Source organism: Delphinus delphis, chromosome 10 (genome assembly GCF_949987515.2).
Source record: "Delphinus delphis chromosome 10, mDelDel1.2, whole genome shotgun sequence".
Classification (NCBI taxonomy): domain Eukaryota; kingdom Metazoa; phylum Chordata; class Mammalia; order Artiodactyla; family Delphinidae; genus Delphinus; species Delphinus delphis.
In genome coordinates this window covers 78,885,107-78,906,635 of record NC_082692.2, presented here as the reverse complement: position 1 = coordinate 78,906,635, position 21,529 = coordinate 78,885,107, and the positions used below count along the sequence as shown (strand labels likewise).

General features: G+C 40.7%; 1 protein-coding gene across 3 annotated transcripts in view; it reads left to right on the top strand.

The window, feature by feature from the left end:
• Positions 1 to 21,529, top strand: part of ADAMTS9 (ADAM metallopeptidase with thrombospondin type 1 motif 9) — a 167,099-nt gene that overhangs the window by 29,438 nt on the left and 116,132 nt on the right. For all 3 annotated transcript variants that reach the window (XM_060022844.1, XM_060022845.1, XM_060022843.1), the window contains exons 9-12: positions 3,849 to 3,995; positions 5,480 to 5,621; positions 7,592 to 7,696; positions 13,578 to 13,723. In XM_060022844.1, coding sequence (XP_059878827.1) covers positions 3,849 to 3,995; positions 5,480 to 5,621; positions 7,592 to 7,696; positions 13,578 to 13,723 — 540 coding nt within the window. The remainder of the gene's footprint in view (positions 1 to 3,848; positions 3,996 to 5,479; positions 5,622 to 7,591; positions 7,697 to 13,577; positions 13,724 to 21,529) is intronic.

Genomic DNA, 21,529 nt, shown 5'->3' with positions numbered 1-21,529 from the left:
CTCCACGTATAATGCATATATTTCCCAGCATATTTTAAGAGCACACCCCTTTTTTTTTCTCCAAAGGAAATCTCGTCAGATGCCCAATATTTAGAGAATAAAAGAGGCATGACTTTCAGTTAAGCCCTTGTGGCAGATCAGAGTCCTGCTTAGTCAGCTGCCTCTCTGTCCTTTGATTTCTGAAACATCTTCATGAAACTCAAGGATTTCTTGGAACTAGGTTTGAAAACTATTCATTTTACCAGCATTTCCCAAAGTACAGGGCTCTAACACTGATTCCAAGAGAATGGTCCATGGGGGAAAAATAGAGTTTTGTAATCCAGTGATTTAAAAAAATTTTTCCTAGTCTAGCCATGCTTGGAATGCCAAGGCCAAATGGCCTGAAGTAAAGGCTCTGACAAGTCCTATATTAAAGTGTTGATTTCGTTTAACTCAGTTTCCCCAAACTTATTTTAACAGAGTCTTTGGGGGATTTTCATTTGTTTGTTCTACAAGAAATCTGGTAAGTTATGTGAGACATATAAATAGGAGGTGTAGATTTCATAGTGAGGAATAGGGTGGCCCCCAGAGAATGGAATGGGGAAAGTTCCAGAGATAGAAATGTATTCAAAGGGCAAGAGTTTGTGTGATTTTTTTTCTTTTCTTTTCTTTTTTTTTGGCTGCTTTGGGTCTTCGTTGCTGCACGCGGGCTTTCTCTAGTTGTGGAGAGCGGGGGCTACTCTTCGTTGCGGTGCGCGGGCTTCTCACTGCAGTGGCTTCTCTTGCTGTGGAGCAGGGTTCTAGGTGCGCGGGCTTCAGCACTTGCAGCACGCGGGCTCAGTAATTGCAGCACGCGGGTTGTAGAGTGCAGGCTCAGAAGTTGTGGTGCACAGGCTTAGTTGCTCCACAGCATTTGGGATCTTCCCGGACCAGGGATCGAGCCTGTGTCCCCTGCATTGGCAGGCAGATTTTTAACCTCTGCACCACCAGGGAAGTCCCTGTGTGATTAACAGATTAACATTTCCCCCCAAAAGATGGCTAACAAGAATATACTGGTTAAAGAAATACAATTAATTTCCTGTTAATTCCTTTCCCCAAAAGAGTTTATAAACCCCTTTTAGATAGCCAGTTTATAAAATTGACATTTTAAGGAAAGTAGTAATTTTGAGTAGCAAAACCAAAATATTTTAAGCTATAGAGAAGTCTCAATTCACAGTTAACAAACATCTCCCCCTGCAAAAACCATGTTGTTGACATTGTTCTAGGAGCTTTCATTTACGTTATTTCCCTTAATCTTTATAATCCCCACAAGGTAGATACCATTGTGTCCCTGTGTTTGACTTAGAGATATTAAACTACCCAAAGCGTAGTAGCTAATGCTGGCGTAGGAGCATATGATGTTGGAGCACCAGTTCTAAGGCAGAGTCAGCAGGCAGCCAGATACCCAAGTTCTGGATGGAATTGTTCTAACATTCCCCTTGACTTGAGGAAAATATATGCTGTTTCCCTTCCTATAAGATGGAAACAATACATATACCCCTCATCTCAAAAGTGTCAGGAAGCAAGAAATGAAATAATTGGTGAATGCTGTGAGTTGTGGCTTAAACAGAAAGTATACTGCTAGCCTGTTAATGAATTATTTTTCTTTTGGCGCCTTGTCTCTTTGAGATAGCTTTGTTCATATTTTAAGAAAAGTAAAAATCCTTTTTAAAAAAAATTTGCCACCGTACTCTGTAGCAGATTTTCTAATGAACTTCTTCAAAATTAAATGTTAAGTCGTTACAGTCATGACTTTCTGATAATATAAAACCCAAGAGATGTTGGGAGGAAAAAGCAACTGACCTTGTATCTGTTGAGCGTCATTGTATGCTCACAAATAGCTCCTGGCTTCTCATACCAGCTTCATAGACACCCAGAATCTAAGAATCAGGAAGAATTCGAGAGGTAATTGAGTCTCTACTGAATACAGAAATCCTTACACAGTGTTTCTGACAAATCTTCCGCAACTTGCCTCATAGGAGAGAATGTAGTTTGTATGTTTTCCCAAACAGGAGGTTTTAGAATCAGTCTGAAGTAGACTCCAATCCCAGCTCCCTGAGTAACCATGTGACCTTGATCAAATATTGATAGTTAAACCTCTCTACAACTCAGTTTCCTTTTCTGTAAAATGTGGATAGTAATAGCACACTATTCATTGGGTCAAATAAAATTAATAAATAAAATAATTTTAAATTAAATGAAATCAAGTAAAATTAAATGAAATAAAGCATCGAATGCATTTAACACACCAGCTGGAGCATTGTGAATGCCAAAAAAGTCTTGGTAATTATTTTTTAGTAAGTGCTCAATGAATAGTTGTTATACCACCCCTGCTATGAGCAAACGTGCCTAACATTTGAATGAAAAAAAAAAGTTTTCTGTTTACACGGTGAAATAAACTGTATTTTATCAAGTCATGGTGGCATGGGGAATAAACACTAGCTCCTTTGCACCAGAGAGAAACAACCAAGGAAGATTTGAAAACTTTGCTTGTATTAGGTTTGTTGATGGAGGTATTACACTGACTCTGCAGCTGGGATTTGGAAACCTGGGCAGTCATTCCTGTAAGAAAATAGCCTCTTAAGCGTTTATTACTATTAAGCTCAACCAAGACAGTTGGAGTTTTCCCGTCTTACATTTCCCATCTGGCAATTATAGAGGGGGCCAAATTTTTAAAAGAAAAAGGAAATCAGACATGAGAAATTACTGGTATGGACTTCACAGACTTTTATTCCAGCTTTTATTGTTATATGAAGCAAGTCTACATACTTCTTTCTGACTCCCTTGTTTTTGTAACTCAAGGTGAACTAGTGAGGGGAATTCCTCCCTAAATGCCAAATTAATCATATACATCAATTTTGTGATTCGGAATAGTCATCCAGAGGACAGCCCCTGTGAGCTTGTTACCCAATGGATAATTATCTTACTGAGAAAGGCATGTGGGTCATAGAACTGATGTTTCTGGATTGAGAAATGCTTCCTGTCATTTTTTTCCCCACTTCCTCTCTCTAAGCCAAGAATGGCAAATATGTGTTAATGCCGCTGCCGAGTTCCCTCCCAGACCCAAGAGGATGTTGGCACTCCATCACAGCCTTTTCTTGGGCAGAACCTGGATTAGTTTAAGAATACTTTTGTGCCCAGATTTTCAGGAAGCTGGTACCGATCAATTGTAATTGGCATGAAGCATGAAACTATTTGCCATCTCTGGGTTAAGCCAACTGGATCGGCGTGCCTCTCGTTTCCATGCTTGCAGTTTTTCTTAATGGGTTTTATTGTGCACGAACTTTGCATGCCTCTATGACGGTATACTTGCAGGGTTTTAGCATCTGTCAGCCTGACCCAAAGAAGAAGAGATGCCAAGACCCACCCTGAGCCTCTCATTAGGAAGCTTTTGACTTCAACTTTTGACAGTTGACTGACTCTTTATGTGCACAGTGTTATCATAACCTGCCAAGTTCTTGACTCTATAAACTGGCCTTCAGCAGCTTATTAGGAATTCCAACTACTGTATTCTAGCACCAACTACAGCACATGCAGAGCCTCTGCAATTCCAAGAAGTACAGCTAAACCAAATAGTGGCCCAATTCACTTTTTTTTTTTTTTTTACATTGAAGGCACTTTGTATTCCGTTGGGTCAGAAGTATGTTTTATTCTACTCCCTGCCTTTAATCCTCTAGTAGGTTTTGTTCTGCTCATCAGGACTCAGGTTCTTATCCATAATGCAGTAGTCAGTTGAATGTTTTCTCTAAGATGCGTTCTCAATGCGATTATAACAGCTCTATCCCTTAGTGTTTATTGACTTTTTTATATCATTGTCTCCTTGGCCTTAGGTTCAACATGCCTCATGATGACAACAATAAGTGCAAAGAAGAAGCAGTTAAGAGTCCCCAGCATGTCATGGCCCCAACACTGAACTTCTACACCAACCCCTGGATGTGGTCAAAGTGTAGCCGAAAATACATCACTGAATTTTTAGAGTAAGAGTCGAACTTTCTTTGAGCACAGCCTTCATGCTAGTATCTGGCCTCCATGCAGTGAACTAATTGTGGGAAAGAAAATGTAGAGTCAAGCATTCCTTTTGAGTTGTTATTTTTGTTGACATTCCTGGGAGGAGGGAAAAGAAAAATACTCTCTGACATCTGTGTAGTTCATGTCCTCATCAGAATTTAGAAGATTACAGACTGAGCTCAAGGAAAAGGTTGGGATCTTAAAGAGAATATGTAAATGTTGCTTCATTGTTGGTAAAGCTGTGAAATCTCTGCAGGTCTTGGGGAAGGGACCGTGAATATGGTGACATGATGAAGGAAGGCCACAAATATTTATGTGCTTCTAACTTAGTAATTCGGTGTCGGAAAGGGGTGGGGAAGTGAGACGCCCCCAAAGAACGTTACATGGGTGGATGAAAATTGCACAGACCTCCATATTGTCGAATTGAGAACATTCTCTCTCTGTCTCTCTCTTTCTCTATCTCCTTGACTCTTTCTTCTTCTCTCTTTTCTTGTTGCTTTTTTAAGCTTCCCCCCAGGCTGCTCAAGGATCCAGTTACATTATACAACATCCTTGTGTAACAGGTTTATTGCTCTTCTCTCCCAGATGTACAAAAGGTTAAGTGATTGTCCCAAGGTCACTGGGTGTATGTTTCCCCAGCCACAGGGAAGAGGGGGTTTTGTTAATCAGAACTCACCGGGTGTGAATTTTCCAGAAGAGGTGTTTGCAGAAACATGGAAGAACTGGCAGGCTGCTGGGGGTTTTGTGTGTGTGTGTGTGTGAGAGAGAGAGAGAGAGTGTGAGTATGTGTGGTTTTTTTAACCAGATGATCTAAAGTGTTTCTTATTGTAACACTAAGCAAATCAGCAAATATTTACTAAACACTTGTTGTTATGGACAGGGCCCCATGCTTGGGTGAAAAAGGCACTATTTTTACCCCTAAGACACTTTACTCTATTGGAGAAGACGTCAAAAAATAAATAGGTGGGCTTCCCTGGTGGTGCAGTGGTTGAGAGTCCGCCTGCCTATGCAGGGGACACGGGTTCATGCCCCAGTCCGGGAAGATCCCATATGTCACGGAACGGCTGGGCCCATGAGCCATGGCCGCTGAGCCTGCGCGTCCGGAGCCTGTGCTCCGCAATGGGAGAGGCCACAACAGTGAAAGGCTCGCGTACCGCAAAATAAATAAATAAATAGGTAATTGCCCCGAAAGGTGGTAAATTCTGGAACAGCTACATATTTCCTCCTGGTTATGTTGTATGCACAGCCGGTGGTTCCACAAACAAGTATGCACTGAAAATAGAACTTCAGCTTCTGGACTCAAGTTTGGATGAAATGAATAAAACAAATACAAAAAAAGGAACCATCTTCTGTACCATTAAAATGACAGAATGGCCTTCACTGTCATCTGGAGCCTTTGACAGCCATATCTTATCCACTGCCCTCACCATCTTTGTTTTTCTGCTTTCCACAGCACTGGTTACGGCGAGTGTCTGCTTAACGAACCTGAATCCAGACCCTATCCTTTGCCTCTCCAACTGCCAGGCCTCCTTTACAACGTGAATAAACAATGTGAATTGATTTTTGGACCAGGTTCTCAGGTGTGCCCGTATATGGTAAGTATCTGGGGGCCGTTTCTACCCTCATAAATGGATTCTGGACTTTTTTTGAATTCATAGTTTTCCATTGGATTCTCACTCTTAACATAAACCACTCATTGAATGGTCCATTGACTATTAATGATGATAGTAATAGTGATGATGGCGATAGACAGTAATAGTGCTCGGTGTTGCATGTGGGCTTTCCCTGAACTTTCTCATTTCACTCTCAGCCCAAAAGGCAGATGCCATTACCATTTTCATTTTATAAGTGGTAAGTGCGGCTCAGAGGGGACGAGGTTACAAAGCTCGTAATGACAGAGCTCAGCCCTTTTCCCTCCTTGTCTCCTTTTCTTCCCACTGCCTCGTCCAGATGACTTTTATTATAGGCGCTCTTCTAGATTCAGGAATTCATGAGACAGACCTGTTTCCCTGGTTTAGCTTGTCGAAGCTGTGGCCTATGACCACCTGGGGCTTGAAACTGTTTCTGGTGGTAGCTTAGCTGGCAAGTGTGTGATACTTTGATGTATGTGTCATGGACATTTGGACCAGTGATTTGATCCAGTGGTTATCAGGAGGCATATCAGCAGAACTGTGCTTCTCTGGGATGCCCCATTCTATTCTTTTGTGTATTTGTTTGTTTATTTTGCTGGGAGTGGTTCAGAGATAGCATGGTAAATTGGCAGGTACAGTGATTCCATGGAAGTAACCAAATTTTTCTGTAAAATGTATCTATGATTATATTCGTTTCTCTGTTACTCATGCTAGCAAACATGCAGAGTAATGCACATGCCCAAGAATGGAAAGGTTAAGCAAACTATAGTATCTCCATTTACTGCAATATTATACAAAAATTGAAAAGTAACTCTACAAGGGAACATGCTCTAGCTATAGTTTTAAATTAAAATAACAGGATAAACAATTATTTTACAGAGTAGGTTCTCAATGTAAAAGGGGGAAAAAAGCTTCAGGAAAGACTGGATCATTTAAAGCTTTTTTTCTATTAAAAAATAGTAGCTTCTGAATTTTTCTACTATGAATATTGTTTATTTTCATCATCAGGGGAAAAATTATCTTTAAAAACTATGCCTGAAATAGAGCTAAATATGTCAACTTGGATAACTCAAAAAACATAGTGTGTAGAGGGGGAAAACAGGAAGTTGTAGGATGTATCCATATATTCTGAAATATCTAACAGCATTGTTTGCTTAAAGCTGAAATGCTGTATATTATTGATAGATATTTATACATTTGTAGTAAAAGCAGTGGGAATGATGAGATGGTGAGCATCACTAGGACAGTGGTTACCTGTGGGAAGAGGGGGAAGGGATTGGGTTTGAGAATGAGTGTGCATGGCATTCAGCTGAGCCTGTGAAGTCTTCTTTCTTTCTTTGGGTGGTGGACACACAGGTATCCGTTATGTTATTGTTCATACTTTTTATATACCTGAAATATTTCATGATATTTTGTCCCTTCTTTCCTCTGACAACCCCTGAAAGCCCTCGAAAAGAGTCATAATATGATCATGATAATATATGCTTAGTAGGAAAAAACACCAGTTTTAGCATCAAGCCAAACGTTAACTCTAATCACAACGTAACTCAAAACCCACTCTCCAGTCGCAGCTCATTGCAAACCTAAACTCACATCGCATATTTCCAGTGTGATACTTTACTCTTTGCCAGGCTCAGTTTCCTTATCTGTAATATGGGGAGATGTTACTAGGACCATATGACATCTCGTATGTTTCTGTTGCACAGTAGTTCCCCTTTGACACCCCGGCAAGTCCTCCCAGGCATAGAAATGTGTCTCCTGGGCTGCTCTCTCTATCCGTTGGAATATTTTATCATTTATCATACCAAGAAAAAAATCCCTTTCTAACCTACGCTCTACATCATTGGCAAAATGTTAGTTGAAAGCAACCATTGCCTTGCTTGATATCGTCTAATCACATCGTCACTGAATTGTCATTCAACTGAATTGCGCAGATGCAGTGTAGACGGCTCTGGTGCAATAACGTGGATGGAGCGCACAAAGGCTGCCGGACTCAGCACACGCCCTGGGCTGATGGGACCGAGTGTGAGCCTGGAAAGGCAAGTAACGCCCCGATCCGTCCTTCTGTCTTGGGGCAGACATGGGCAAGATTTGGGCTGTAGGCTCAGTCACCATTGTTTAGAACATAAGTTAATGTAGCATATTTCAGCATGCAGAATACTTTTTTGAGGCAGGAGGTTCAACTTTACTGTTGAAAGTTGTGCAGACTTACCTTATAGCGTAATACTGACAGGAGGGACATAGCTATCATTATTGCCTCGATTTTAAGACATACTTTTTCTCATTTTAATGTTTTTTAAATCCCAATGTGCTTTTCAGTTTATGCGTACATTTAATGTGAGGTAACATTTCTTTTCTCTCTCTCTCTCTCTTTCTCTCTCTTCTTCTTTCTTTTGGGGTGGCACTGGAAGGCCGTTATTAAGCTGGTGGAACATCTTAAAATTACGGAAATACGGGAAGACTTACTGTGCTCACTACTTGGGTACAAGGCTTTTCCCAGCCTGTATTGACCCCTTTAAGGCACTGTGATGCCACCTGAGATACATCCAAATCCACATTCTGAGTTGGTTATAATGGCTCCTACTTATTGGTTAATAACCAAACAAAATCTGCTGCTTGTACAACGCAATGATAACAATGTCCCAGCAACTAGGAATATGATTATTGCAACCTTTTGCACCTGGTGTCCATCTAAAAAAAAAAAAGTAGTATGTTAAGGCTTTGGTTACAAAAAGTTTTAGATATAAACCTGATTTTTTTAATCCATACAAAAAATGATGTTCACTTACCTATGAGGTAATCCCTGTACTATATCTGAGTCTCATGTTATCCTTACGTAAGTTTTTTCCTTTCTTCTCTCATTGTCAACTTTACTCACTTTTAATATTTTGTTCTCATCTCATTTTCTGTTCTTCTACTTTGCCTTGTGGAATCAGTGGCCCCCGGAGTGTTTCCATGGAAACATGGGGTCCTCAGAGATGAGGAACTTAACCGTCCCTTCCCCAGTTTTATAGATAGGAAACAGAAAAGAGAAGTGACTTGCCCAAGGTCATTGAGCTCATTCAGGGCAGAGTCCTCACACACCCTACCCACTCCCTTCCCAATTCTCTCCTTTGCTTTCTTTGTCTGAAGGAGCTGCAGGGTCCACAGGAGTGTCCATAACTCAGGCTCACTGAGCTCTTTAAGTTTCCATGGTCAAATAGGAGAACGAGTGGCTTATCTAGTCACTTCTCAGAGTGTTTTTTTTATTTTTTAAATTTTATTAGGGTGGTTTTATAAAATTATAATGAAGATGATTTTTCACTTGATTTAGCTTGGTTACTCCATCAGCTCTGGTCTCACTTCTCGATGGCTAGCACCTTAGCAATTGAGAATACAGCTTTCTCCAGGAGCTGCCTGAGAAAACAGCCTAAGGACATAGGCATAACAGTTTCTGCACCGCACCTTTCATTAGATTAAGAAGAAATATATCTCCTTGGCCATAGTGAACCTTTCACATTTTGCAAAACATCTAACTCAAAGTTCTGATGGCCAGAGGATCACAGGTTTGAGTGGGGATGTGGTTCTTGGGTTTCCATGGCAGCCATCAAGCATTCACTCTTTCTTCATAAATGAAGATGTGGCCTCAGAGTCCTTCTAAACACAGTGACCCCTATAGCTGCTCTCAGTTGGTGGGAGATGACAATAGACATGGTATCTAGTTGACAGCTTGGCTAGTTGGCTTGAGTTGGAGCCAGCCAACTATATATTTAAATGGAGTCTGTCTGAGCTCAAAAAAATCACTGGTATTATGTCATGGTTCTTAGTCAATCTGATGCACCCACCTACTATGTCTATTTCTGACACATGTTACTGCTGGAAAAACCATAACAAAGTAGAGCTTTCAATTGTATGATGAAATGAATTGTATTTAGTAAAATAGTCATGTACAGGCTACCACGCTCCATGTAGTACTGTGGTATCCCAGTCAATCGTGGAGCACAGAACCTGGGAAGATGTCTGTTGTGTCTTCTTCTAGTCTTCTGTTTCTGTAACAGAAACAGAAAATAAGAGATTGCATGGTAATCTTATACCTGACAAATGGGGAAATAATTGGGGAGATCTTTCAGAAAACATCTCCCTTGTATGCTTTTGTTCAGCAAAAGCAAGAGACATCAAGGCATTCCAAAAGGCAGATTCGGAACACCTTCAGAGAAGCAGCTATGTGGAGAACATGATAGGTACATTTTTAGTTTGTTTTAGAAAAGCGGCTAAGTCTAGCAACTTATATTAAAGATGTGGATGTTCATTTGTTTATTCCCCAGAAGAACATTTATGCACTTTACAAATAAGATGGTAAATATGTTGGCATAGACGTTCTTTGTGTTTTTCCATTTCGCTTTTGTTTTCATAGAATTGGCAGTAAAACCTTATCCTTTTCTCTAGTAAATTCTGTATCCGTTTGCTGCTGGGTTAATTTTTTCTTTTTTCTTTCTCTTCTCTCTGCCCTGCTCCCTCAGCAGTAATCTGTCTTGGGTTGCTGACACAATGTTATTTTGATGAATGACTCTCTCATGTCCTTTTATTTTCTCCATTCTCTTCTTAAGTCCATTAACATTTTCATTTTAACCCTGTTTGTAAATCTGAGATTTGAAACTCTTGTGTTTTAAGCCTCCTTGGGACAAAATTGACCTCCAAATTGTTCTTCCAATCTCAGAAAGAACATTTATGTAAAATATCATTTAAATGGTTTTGAGCACTTTGAGGAAAGGCTGACTATGTATTTCGGCCCTGGCTCCAGTAGCCCCTAATGCTTTGTTATGATGTAATGGCTTTTCCAGTATATAATTATTGTTTGTTCAAATTCCTGGTAAAATAGATTATCTTGATACATATTCGCCAAACAGTCCCCATGTCCAGCCTCTGTCACCTCAGGTTCTTCCCCTCTTCCTCTGAGGTTCTCCCTCCCCTGTGAACCCCTGCCAGTGGTCGTATCAGTAAGAAATGTTTAATTTGCAGGTGAATTTTTAATTAGGTTTTCTTTTAAAATGGGACCCTATGAGGACATTTGAATCCAGTGCTGAATGGCAACACTCTGCTTAACCTATGCCCTTATTTTTCTCTGGTTTATGGTAATGCTTAATGAGAATTATGGTCGCTTTGAAGATTATTCTTGTGTGGAGGTAGAGTCTATAGAATAGAGAGGCCAACAGATTGAAGACTGAAGTGACATGAGGAAAAAAATGTATTTACAGACAAATTTCATTATGAAAGTCCATGACTAGTCATAGGAGCGTTCTCCTTAGTGTGTAGAATTTATAAAATGTGTACCTGGCGTCAAGATTTGATGGCTGAGTTTGGGCATCAGCTGTGACCTCAATTGTTTATTAGTTAGGATTTTTGTTCAGGTCAGACCAAATTGTAGTAGTGTAAGCAAGTTGGCTCATTTTCTGACACACACACAAAAAACTAGTCAGAGGTAGGCAGGTCATGGAGCTATTATGGTAGGTCTACAAAATCATCAGAGACCCAGGTTCCTAATTTCTTTCTGCTCTACAATCATATGCAAATGGCCACCATCCTCAAAGTCACAAAATTGCTGCTTTAGCTCCAGCCATCAACTCTGAGTCCTGGGCAGAATGAAGCCAAAGGGCAAGGAACAAAGGGGCAAAAGGACCTTCCCAGGAATCTGACCCAATGAATTCTGCTGCCATCTCTTTGAGCATTCCTATCTATACAAGAATCCAGGGAAATATAGATTCTATTAATAAGGATGAAGGAGAGAATGGATATTGGGTAGACACATTGGAGTGTCAGCCTTACCTAACCATCTCATTAATCTGCTTTTAAATTTCAGTCTTTATTTAGATGTCAACAGTTGTTCCCATTTGCTCACAGTTGAGAGGCAGCATGTGTCACAGCTGAGAGTATGCACTCTGGAGCCAGATTGTCTGTGTTTCATTATCAGCTCAGCCCCTTACCAGATGTTTGACATCAACCTCCCTGTGCCTCCATTTTCTTTTCTGTAGAAATGGGGGTAATAGTAGTACCTATTTCATAGTGTGCTGTGAGGACATAGCGCTTAGAACAATGCCTGGCAAATGTTAAGTGCTATGTAAATATTTGCTCTTATTATTACAGACCTTGTTCAAGTTGGGTCTCCTATGTGCTCAGCTGTGTACTAGGTGCTTTCCATACATTGTCTCATGTTATACTCAAAACAACTTTGGCAGGTAGGTCCCCATTTTTCAGCTATGGAAGTAGAGTTCGGTGATTCACCCAAGGTCACAGTTAGTTTGTAGAATGGCCATCCCACACCACCAGACTGTTTGCCTGCTAAGCTTTGTCCCCTTAAGACCTGCTCTGTCCGATATGGCAGCTACTAGCTACCCCTGACTGGCGAGCACTTGAAATGTCAGTCTGAACTGAAATGTGCTAAAATGAAAATACACACCAGGTGTTAAAAGTCTAGCACGGAAAAGAAAGTGTGGGAAAAAACCTTATTTATAATTTTATGTTGATTGCATGGAGACACAGTAATGTCTTAGACATTCTGAGCTAAATAAAATATATTAAAGTTACTTTCAGTGTTCTTTTTACTTGTTTTAATGTGGCTGCTAGAATTTTTTAAATTACATATGTGACGCATGTTACATTCTTATTGGATAGTGGCGCTCTAGACCAAGCTGCCCCTCATTGATTTTCTGTGCATATATTCCAAGAAATGTTCAAGACCGCTGTAAAGACAGCTATAAAATGATCTCAGGGAGTGATGCGGTCACCTCTGCCCTCATTTCCTGGGTGCAGAGTTGCCCAGGATTCTTTGGATGCCGAACCTTTTAAACCTCAGCCAAACAGCCCAGGAAAAGGAATGTGTCCTCAGATACTCAGGAGGGTAATTACAAGGGAGAAGGCAGGGCAGAAGAGAGAAAGCCTAACTGCACTCTTTAAAATAATTGTTCGCCAGACCTTTGCTGGGACTGGCCATTGACTGAGGCTTCACCAGCCTCTTATCTGTTCCCTTTCCCCACCGCCTGGCCTCCAGGCTACTCTGCTTCTAAACTCCGTGCCTGTGTCCTCCCTGTGGATAAATCACAGTGGCCACCACCAGCTCCGCTTCAGAGATCTGAGCGAGCAGCAGGGCGTCACCCTCCTGCTGCCACTGCTGCCCCTCTTCCTTTGTCCATTGCTCATTGACCTCGGCTTTGTGTCGGGGCCTCACACCCCAACAATGGCAGAGGGTTGAAACGGGCTTCTCCACTCACTTGTCCTGCTGAGGAGTTTTACTTTGTTTTGCTTTAAGCATCATGGCCTTCTTCCTGCTCTAGGCTGCAGAATCAGAAACCATTAGTAACCAAAAAGCAATAAAGTTTAGGGCTCTCTGTAGTGTGTCCATTTTTGCTTTAGTCTCATCCTGTGTGCCCTGCTAGAGTGAGTTTATAGGGATCATGTAACTAGCTTTTTTTTCCCTCTCCCATTTAATTAAAATTGGTTTTCAAATCTGTGAGGAGCAGTAAAGCATTGTATTTCACCAGGCTCACAACATCTCTAGGCCTTGTTAATGGAGATGCACTATGTAAATCCAATAACTCATTTCGGCCCTGTCTACAACCAGTAGACAGCCCATTTCCACGCCTCATTTTTCCAAGAAGACTAATTGAGTGCTTCTAGGCTGGCCATGGGACTTACCCTAACAGCCTGGAGCCAGCCACTCATTGGGCAGTTTTATTCAAGCCAGTGGTAAATGAAGACACAGCCTAAAACCACTAAGCCCGAGATTAAACTCCCTACCGTTTCCATGACTCACGTAGATGATGAAATTGTAGCATTTCAAACCAGCACATGGAAAACAATGAACGTATGGTGTATTTAAAAGGACAGCGGGTCCTACAATATCTCAAGCACCGAGCTCTCCCTCACTGTTCCCCTTATTAAATACAGCACTGCAAGTTTGGATTTTGTGTTCCCAAAGAAATGGAGGTCCCTGTGACTGATGGATCCTGGGGAAGTTGGAGTCACTTTGGAACCTGCTCAAGAACATGTGGAGGGGGTATCAAAACAGCTGTTCGAGAGTGCAACAGACCAGAGTAAGTCCTAGAACTCGTCACTCTTATTATTGGGGTAGCAGGGGTGAAAAATTCCTAAAGGGAGTAATTTAGCTGGAGGCAAGTAAAGAGCTCTTTCCAAATTAGACAGTGGGTGGACATCTAGAGCTGCCCAGACCAATGTTATCTAAGCTCTCTCTCTCTGTATTAGTATTTTTCTCCTGTGACTCTTTATTATTAAAAGTTTTGTTTCTTAAATGGTAGATGCTTTGTGTTGGTTGGTCAACAATCTTGACAGTCAGGTGTATCTCACTGCCTGCCCCACCCCCCGCCCAGAGCTTGGGATAGCACACTAATAAAGTGAACAAGTGATTTTCATGAGGAAACAAAGAAATCGGACATTTGCTTCCAGATTGTAGATAAATGTATCCTTTCCAGTTAGCTACTGAAATGCTGAAGAGGGCACAGAGACCCCCAAGGCGGCATGAGTGAACCCCAAGGGACCTGGAGCCCTAAGTCAGGATTTACTTTTGAATCAAAAGTAAAGTAGGGCTTCCCTGGTGGCGCAGTGGTTGAGAGTCTGCCTGCCGATGCAGGGGACACGGGTTCGTGCCCCAGTCTGGGAAGATCCCACATGCCGCGGAGTGGCTGGGCCCGTGAGCCATGGCCGCTGAGCCTGCGCGTCCGGAGCCTGTGCTCCCTACCGGTAGAACCTTGTTGAAACTTACACGCTCAAATAAAGCCCACAGGCTTCTTTCCCAGCATCTTATCACGATAGACATGTGTTTGGGGAGAGGCTATTTATAAGTGGATTTAAAAAGTTGCTAACTTCATTATAAGTAATGACATCAAATTTTATGTGGATATAAGATGCATAAAGTTTAAAGGGATAGAAAATAATACATGATATTATTGCCATTGAACCTATGTGGCCCAAGAGGTCTTCCCAGATTCGTTTTTAGATGTGCAAACTCACAACCATTTTTAAGAACCAGCTGCGTTGGGGTTTTATAAAAGGATTTGGCTCAGCAGTACTCATTTATTTTTAACAGCCTGCACTAAGGATAGCAGACTGGATTGTAGAGAGAAGCAAGCAGGTGAAGGAGCAAAGTAGGCTTGTGCAGTAGACTAGGTTGTACTGTAGAGTACTGCAGACCAAGGGTGGGGTGCTTCCAATTTTTTATGAGGAGAATATGAATTGTGTATACCAAAAAGGACATAGCTTTAGCCTGCTCTTGCAAGCCCTGGTCTAAATAAATAATCTGTATAGTCCAAAGCACAGATGATGATCAATTTATTTTAATTTATTTTTGTTCACAGTCCAACATTATTTCATATCCACGTAATATTAATCTCTAAGGACAAGTAAAGAGCTATAAGACATAGGCTCTGGTCTGTAAAAGTAACACTGTAGCTATGGATATAAACTAATACACGTTAGGTTAGATTTTTCCATAGTGTCTATACTTAGTTTTTAAAATAATAATATAAATATAGTAGATGGTTTCAAAAAATTCAGATACACAAGTATATCATATAAAAACTTACTGCCGGGGCTTCCCTGGTGGCGCAGCGGTTGAGCGTCCGCCTGCTGATGCAGGGGGCGCGGGTTCATGCCGCGGTCCGGGAGGATCCCACGTGCTGCCGAGCGGCTGGGCCCGTGAGCCATGGCCGCTGAGCCTGCGCGTCCGGAGCCTGTGCTCCGCAATGGGAGGGGCCACAGCAGTGAGAGGCCAGCGTACCGTAAAAAAAACACACAAAAAAAACCTTACTGCCATTATTATTCTTACCCCCAATACTCCCCCACAAGAAATAACCACTAAAAAATAATTTGTTGTGTGTTATTTCAAACTTTTAAAAGAGATTATAGATGTAATATGTATTATATGAAATAAATATTAAAGAATATAAAATAAGGGTCATCCTATATATATTGTTCCACAGCTTACTTGTTAAAATCAGTTATATATCCTAGCTGCTTGTACTGTTGAAGTTTCAAAATAAAACATTTTAAGCTAGCAGCAGATATGATGAATTTTTTTAAAACTTAAAAACTCTTGGGTGGCTACATTGAACCAAATCATGATTATTATAGTGAGCTATTATTATCATGGTAGTGTGGATATTGCAAACAGTAGGTACTTTTAACATTTTGACTCAAGAATATTCCATTCAAAAGAAGTGGGGGGGGTGTTTTTTGTTTTTTTTAATAGTCTTAGAATAATTCTAAAAGCAGTGTGGAAAGTGGAAAGAGATAAATCACTGCATAATTGGAATGGAGCAGACAAAGAAAATCACCCAGTGTAAAGATCTCAGCAGGAAAAGATCTTGAGCTTCAAAGTGAAGCAAAGATCCTCTCATTCAGAAGTTGGGAACCGATCATTAAAGACTTCAATTAGAGGTCCTTGTCCTGGCTGTTTGCTATGGGAGGTTTTAAAATAATACAATCCACCTAGTTGAGTGTCAGCACTGACATCATTTCATTAAAACTCCTCCAAGTTATTTGCACTTCGGGATGTCCCTGGGAACTAAGGAAGGAGTCTGCCTCTTTAAACCAAGGTTATGATGGCACTGGGGAGTCAATTAGACAAGGGAAAGGGACACTGAAAAGGGAAAGTCAGGTCCAAATCAGTTTAAGAGCTTGTTCAGAGAAATTCGCAGAGCAAATGGTTCATTATGTAAAATGTGGAAGTGGTTGCTGTCCTGATTCTCAGGAAGTTTCAGAGAATGCAGCCCCTCCCAGCCCCACCCCCACTGCTGGCAAAATGCTTTTCTCAGTTTGCGGAGCCCTTAGACTATAATGAAGATCTCCATTTTCAGAATCCAAGGTATACCTTTATTGAGAACACTGGGTTGTTCTTACGTTTTCACTGTATTCATGTGATTCAAAAATGTATTTATTTAGCATCTGCATACTTTAAGCTATAGTTTTAGGTTTTTTATTTTCCTTGAAAGCATGAAAGCTAAAAAAGAGAAGCAGCCTTGCCATGTGCATGGGATCGTGCTATATACTTGATGAACAAGCTTTAGAAAGCATCTCCTTTCTAACTTCATATCCCAAAAAAGTTGTTGGTCCAAACTGGTTCACCATCATGAGAATGGAGCCCTAATGTTTTATCTTTAAATGCTTTATTTTTTTAATCCCATTTTTGACTGACGCCCTACATATAAGATAAGCATATGTTCTGGTGTGTAAGGATGGTCCCAGTTTACATCTGTTGTCCTGGAGAAGTTATTGATAGCTCCCCTTTCAATTCTCAAAGTGTCCTGAATTAAACAATTATGTGGTCACCTGATCTATAAGAAACATATAATAGAATAAAATTTTAAATCAGAATGACCAAAAACATAACTTGGAGTACCAAAACAAGACAAAGCGCTGGAAATAGACGATGCATTACCAGGCCATTGGCCCATATACTTGTTGTTTTGTGCTCTAAATTTGGCTCTGAGGTTCCTGGTAGCTGGAACAAAATGGGTTTATAGAATTGTTATAGTCCATAAAAAAATCACACGAGTTCTTTAGGAAAGGCAAAGTATTTCCTTCTTCCCGTGCTTCTCTTTTGCTTTTAAATTAGGAGATGGGTTAAATTAAAGAATAATAATAAACTCATAGATATGAGAAAAGACAGGATTTGTGAACTAAATGTTTCCCACTTAGGCTTTGAGCGTAGCAACTGCTTATGAAATCTTCCATAAAAGAGAATTAACATATGTTTGTTTCATGTAAGAACACCAGTCTCTCATTTGGGTGTAAAGAATGGCAGCAAAGTGTTTTTGAGCGCTGAGTTGGATGAATTTACAGATGGTCCCCAACTTATGATGGTTAGACTTAAGATTTCTTTACAGCGGTGCAAAAGCAATTCGCATTCGGTAGAAAGAGTGCTTCAGATTTTGCATTTTGATCTTTGATCAGGCTAGTGATACGCGGTACGATGCTCTGTTGATGTTGGGCAGCGGTGGCCACTGCACCTCCCGGTCAGCCACACGATCATGAGGGTAAACAACTGATACACTTAGAACCATTCTGTACCCAGATAACCCTTCTGTTGTTTACTTTCAGTATAGTCTTCAATACATTATAAGAGACAGTCAATACTTTATTATAAAATAAGCTTTGTGTTAGATGATTTTGCCCAACTGTAGGCTAACCTGAGTGTTTTGAGCGTATTAAAGGTAGGCTAGGCCAAGCTAGAATGTCCAGTAAGTTAAGTGCATTAAGTGAATTTTCGACTTAAGGTATTTTCAAATTACAATGGGTTTAACAGGGCGTAACCCCGTCATGAGTCAAGAAGGATCTGTCTTTTGAAATACTGAGAATTGGTTGCTGTGGGAGAGCCATTAACTAATGAATGAATAGAGATATCCAGTCCCATAGACTGCCCCGTTTGGCAGAATTATTAACGATCGCTAGTATGGCTCCCTGGCCCACCCCATCTAATCCTTGAATATTCTTTCAGCATTCTCCGTAATCGGTCATTAGACCCCTTAAAACCCTCCAAATATAGAAAATACACTACCTTCTCAGGCTGCCTGTTGTATCATTAGAAATTTCTTCCTTGTGCTAACTGTAATTCATCGTAAGTAAACATAGATGTTGAGATTTCTTTTCAAACCCATTTGCAGACCAAAGTTTAGCTTTCCTTGAGAGTAGAATACACCTGCCATGATCTTGGCAAAAATTCTGTCCTAGCTTTGGCCGTGCGGCATCGTGAATTTTCTTTGCATATATGATTCAGCTTGCCTGTGCTGAATATAGTTACTTTCATAGAAATTAATCAGCAATTTCCTTAAGTCCTTTCCATCCCTATTCGACAAGCATTATTTTAAAAGGATCTTAATAGTTAGAAAATGCGATTAATATTATTTTTAAAACTACATTTCCTATAATTTTCAGTATTTGCCTATATAGGGAAATAACTTCCATCCAGCTAAATTATTAAATTAAAACATGAATTTCTCCATGCTGAAACATAAGTTCCGTTGTGTAAAGCCCTCCTCATTACACGGGACATGGAAATCAAGCAGAGATCCTGTTGTCTGGAATATTAAAAAAGCCATATATTTCTAAAGGACAAATTTATGCTTATTCATAAAATATCATTTGCCTTTCCATAAAAAGCAAAGAAAGTCATAGAATCAGTTTTGAAATGGAAAAGAGACCTGTCTCAAGAGAGGCCAGCGTGGGAGAGAGGCCAGACTGTGGGCTTTGGGTCAGGGAGACCTGCCTTGGTCTCTCAGCCAGTATGTCTCACTTAGCTGCATGTGACCTTGCCAGGTTACTTAACATTTCTGAGCCCAGTTCAAGCAAGGGTTCAGAAACAAGGATGCTACTACCTACCGCACCGGATGGCTATGCAGAGTCAGTGACTGAAGTTGCAAAGTGACATGGTGCCCTGTACACTAGACTACTCAGGGGTCAGCAGACTTTTTCCGTAAAGGGTCAGATAATAAATATCTTAGTTTTTGTGGACCATAGGATGGCTGTCCTTGCTATTCAACTTTACTGATATAGTGGAAAACATGCGTAGATAATACGTATAGAGTGGGTGTAACTGTGTTCCAATAGAACTCTTATTTATGAACAGGGAAATTTGAATTTCATATAATTCTTGTGTCTCAAAATATTCTTTTTATTTATTTCTAAATTTTTTTAGAATGTAAAAACTATTCTTATCTCACTGGCCATTTAAAAACAGGTAGTAGGCTGGATTTGGCCCACAGGCTGTAGTTTACAGACCCTTGTAATAGCTAAACATTTACTGTATGGCTGGCCTCGTTCACGTGCTTTGAATCTATTAACCCATTAATCCTCACTCAGCCCTTGAAGTAGATATTAGCATCATCTTTCTTTAACGGGTAGGGAAACTGAGGCTTAGCAACACTGAGCGATTTACCTACGATTGCACCATGGTTAAGAGGCAGGGTTGGGATTCAAATCCTGTTTCCAGAATCTGTATCTATAACCTTTGGCAATATTGCCTTTTACATGGAGTGTTTTCTGTGTGTTCTTTATTTTTTTTAATGTCATTTATAGAAATAAGTCACAAAATGCTCTTTGACATTTGATAGTGGTCAAAGCAAGCAAAGGTGGATTCTGTTACCATGTGAATCAGGAAGCCACCTGCAAATGTTAACTCTTCGCTGCCCGAGGAACTGCTGCTCTTGATCAATTTCAAGAGTCAGAAAACACTTCTTATATAAGAGAACCGAAAGAAAAAAAAAATCACTGAAAAAAATTTATTTTCAAAGGGAAAGAAATATGAGTTACTTTCAGACAACAGGTGAATGATCTGATGGATCCATTGTAGTTTGTTGGGACATTTAAAAAGATTCCACAGAGATCATTTCAGTTTGAGAAAAAAATTGAAGGGGTCTTCTTTGTAGAAGGAAAAACAGGTTTTACAGCGTTAGGAGCCTGAGTTATTCGTGTGTCATCAGTGATATTTTATGCATGAGACTGGGGTGCTTTGGTACTGAGAGAAGAACTTGGTATCCAGAAAACCAAGGCTGTATCTCTAAATGGCACCAAAAAAGAAAAAGACAGGACTCTGGACCATAGTTCCTGGAGAATGAAGCAGGAAGAGCACAGTGGGAGAACCTGGGAAGCTTGAATTCCAGTCCTGTCTCTGTTCTTTTATTAGCTGTGTTACCTTGGGCAAAGTCCTTAACTTCTCTGAACCTTCCATCCCTTGATATAAAAGTACCTCAGCTACCCTCCCCTTGGGCAAGATATGAGTGAATATGGGCGAGTCAAGCACACAAGGCAGATATAAATCATATGGGCCTAATGGGGAAATGATCAGACAGAGATACTGTTGGGTTTTGAGCCGTTTTGCATCCCTAGATGCAGTCTTCTTCATAATAACAATGAATAGTTAGTTATGAGACTCCTTGCTGAGCTCCTCGTTTATAACAAGCCTTTCAGATGCACAGCATCATCTCTGTTTACATGTGCAGAATGAAGCTTGCGGAGACCAGGTAACTTACACAAGGTTGCCCAGCTTGTAACTGCAAAGCCCATGCTCTTACCTCCCTCTAGAAATCTTTGGTGGATGGAACATGTTTATGACAGCATCATGGCCAGGCAGCCCTTCCTGAGACCCAGGCACTCTGCAGTACCACTGAGACCTGCCTCATGGTGCACACGTCATAGCTCAGATTTGGTACTCAAAACAAAGAAACTGCTGAATCGGATGGGATTAGGTTGGGTTGTGCTGACATGTAACATCATAGTCACTAACATTTTTAGGCATTTGCTGTGTGCACTCATTTTAGAGAAGAGGAAAACTCTGTCTAAGGTCACACAGTGAGGGTGGGGCCAAGATAAGAAGCCAGATGCAACTCTAGAGCCTCACGGGCTCAGCTAGACTGCCCCTCATTCTGTATTTTATAGTCATGGATATATTTCCCTTCCCCAAGCCCTGTTAACAAAACAAAGCAAAAAAAAAAACACCAAAAAAAAAAAAAAACACTTCTTATGGTCCAAATTACTCTGAAAAATTCATTCTAAAGAGAAAAGGTAGAAATCTTTCAGTTTGAGAGGTGCCCTCAACTGTGGTAGCTGTGGTATGCGAGCAGCTCTGGTATCCGAGCCGCTCCAGCCCTGGGCTGTGAGTGAGTCCAGTTTCCTCCGATTCTGTGATCTTCCCGTCTCTGTGATGCACTTGGCAAGCTGTTGACTGCCGGGAGACGGGTTGTTTAATATACTCTCTGGGTCACATCTGGAAAATCCATGAACGGGGCTGCATGCTGAGATTAAATTTGCATTGTGATGCTTTGCAAGGCGTCCTCCATACTCTTGTCACACGAAAGTTAATGAAACCTTTACACTCTCTCCTGTTAAGT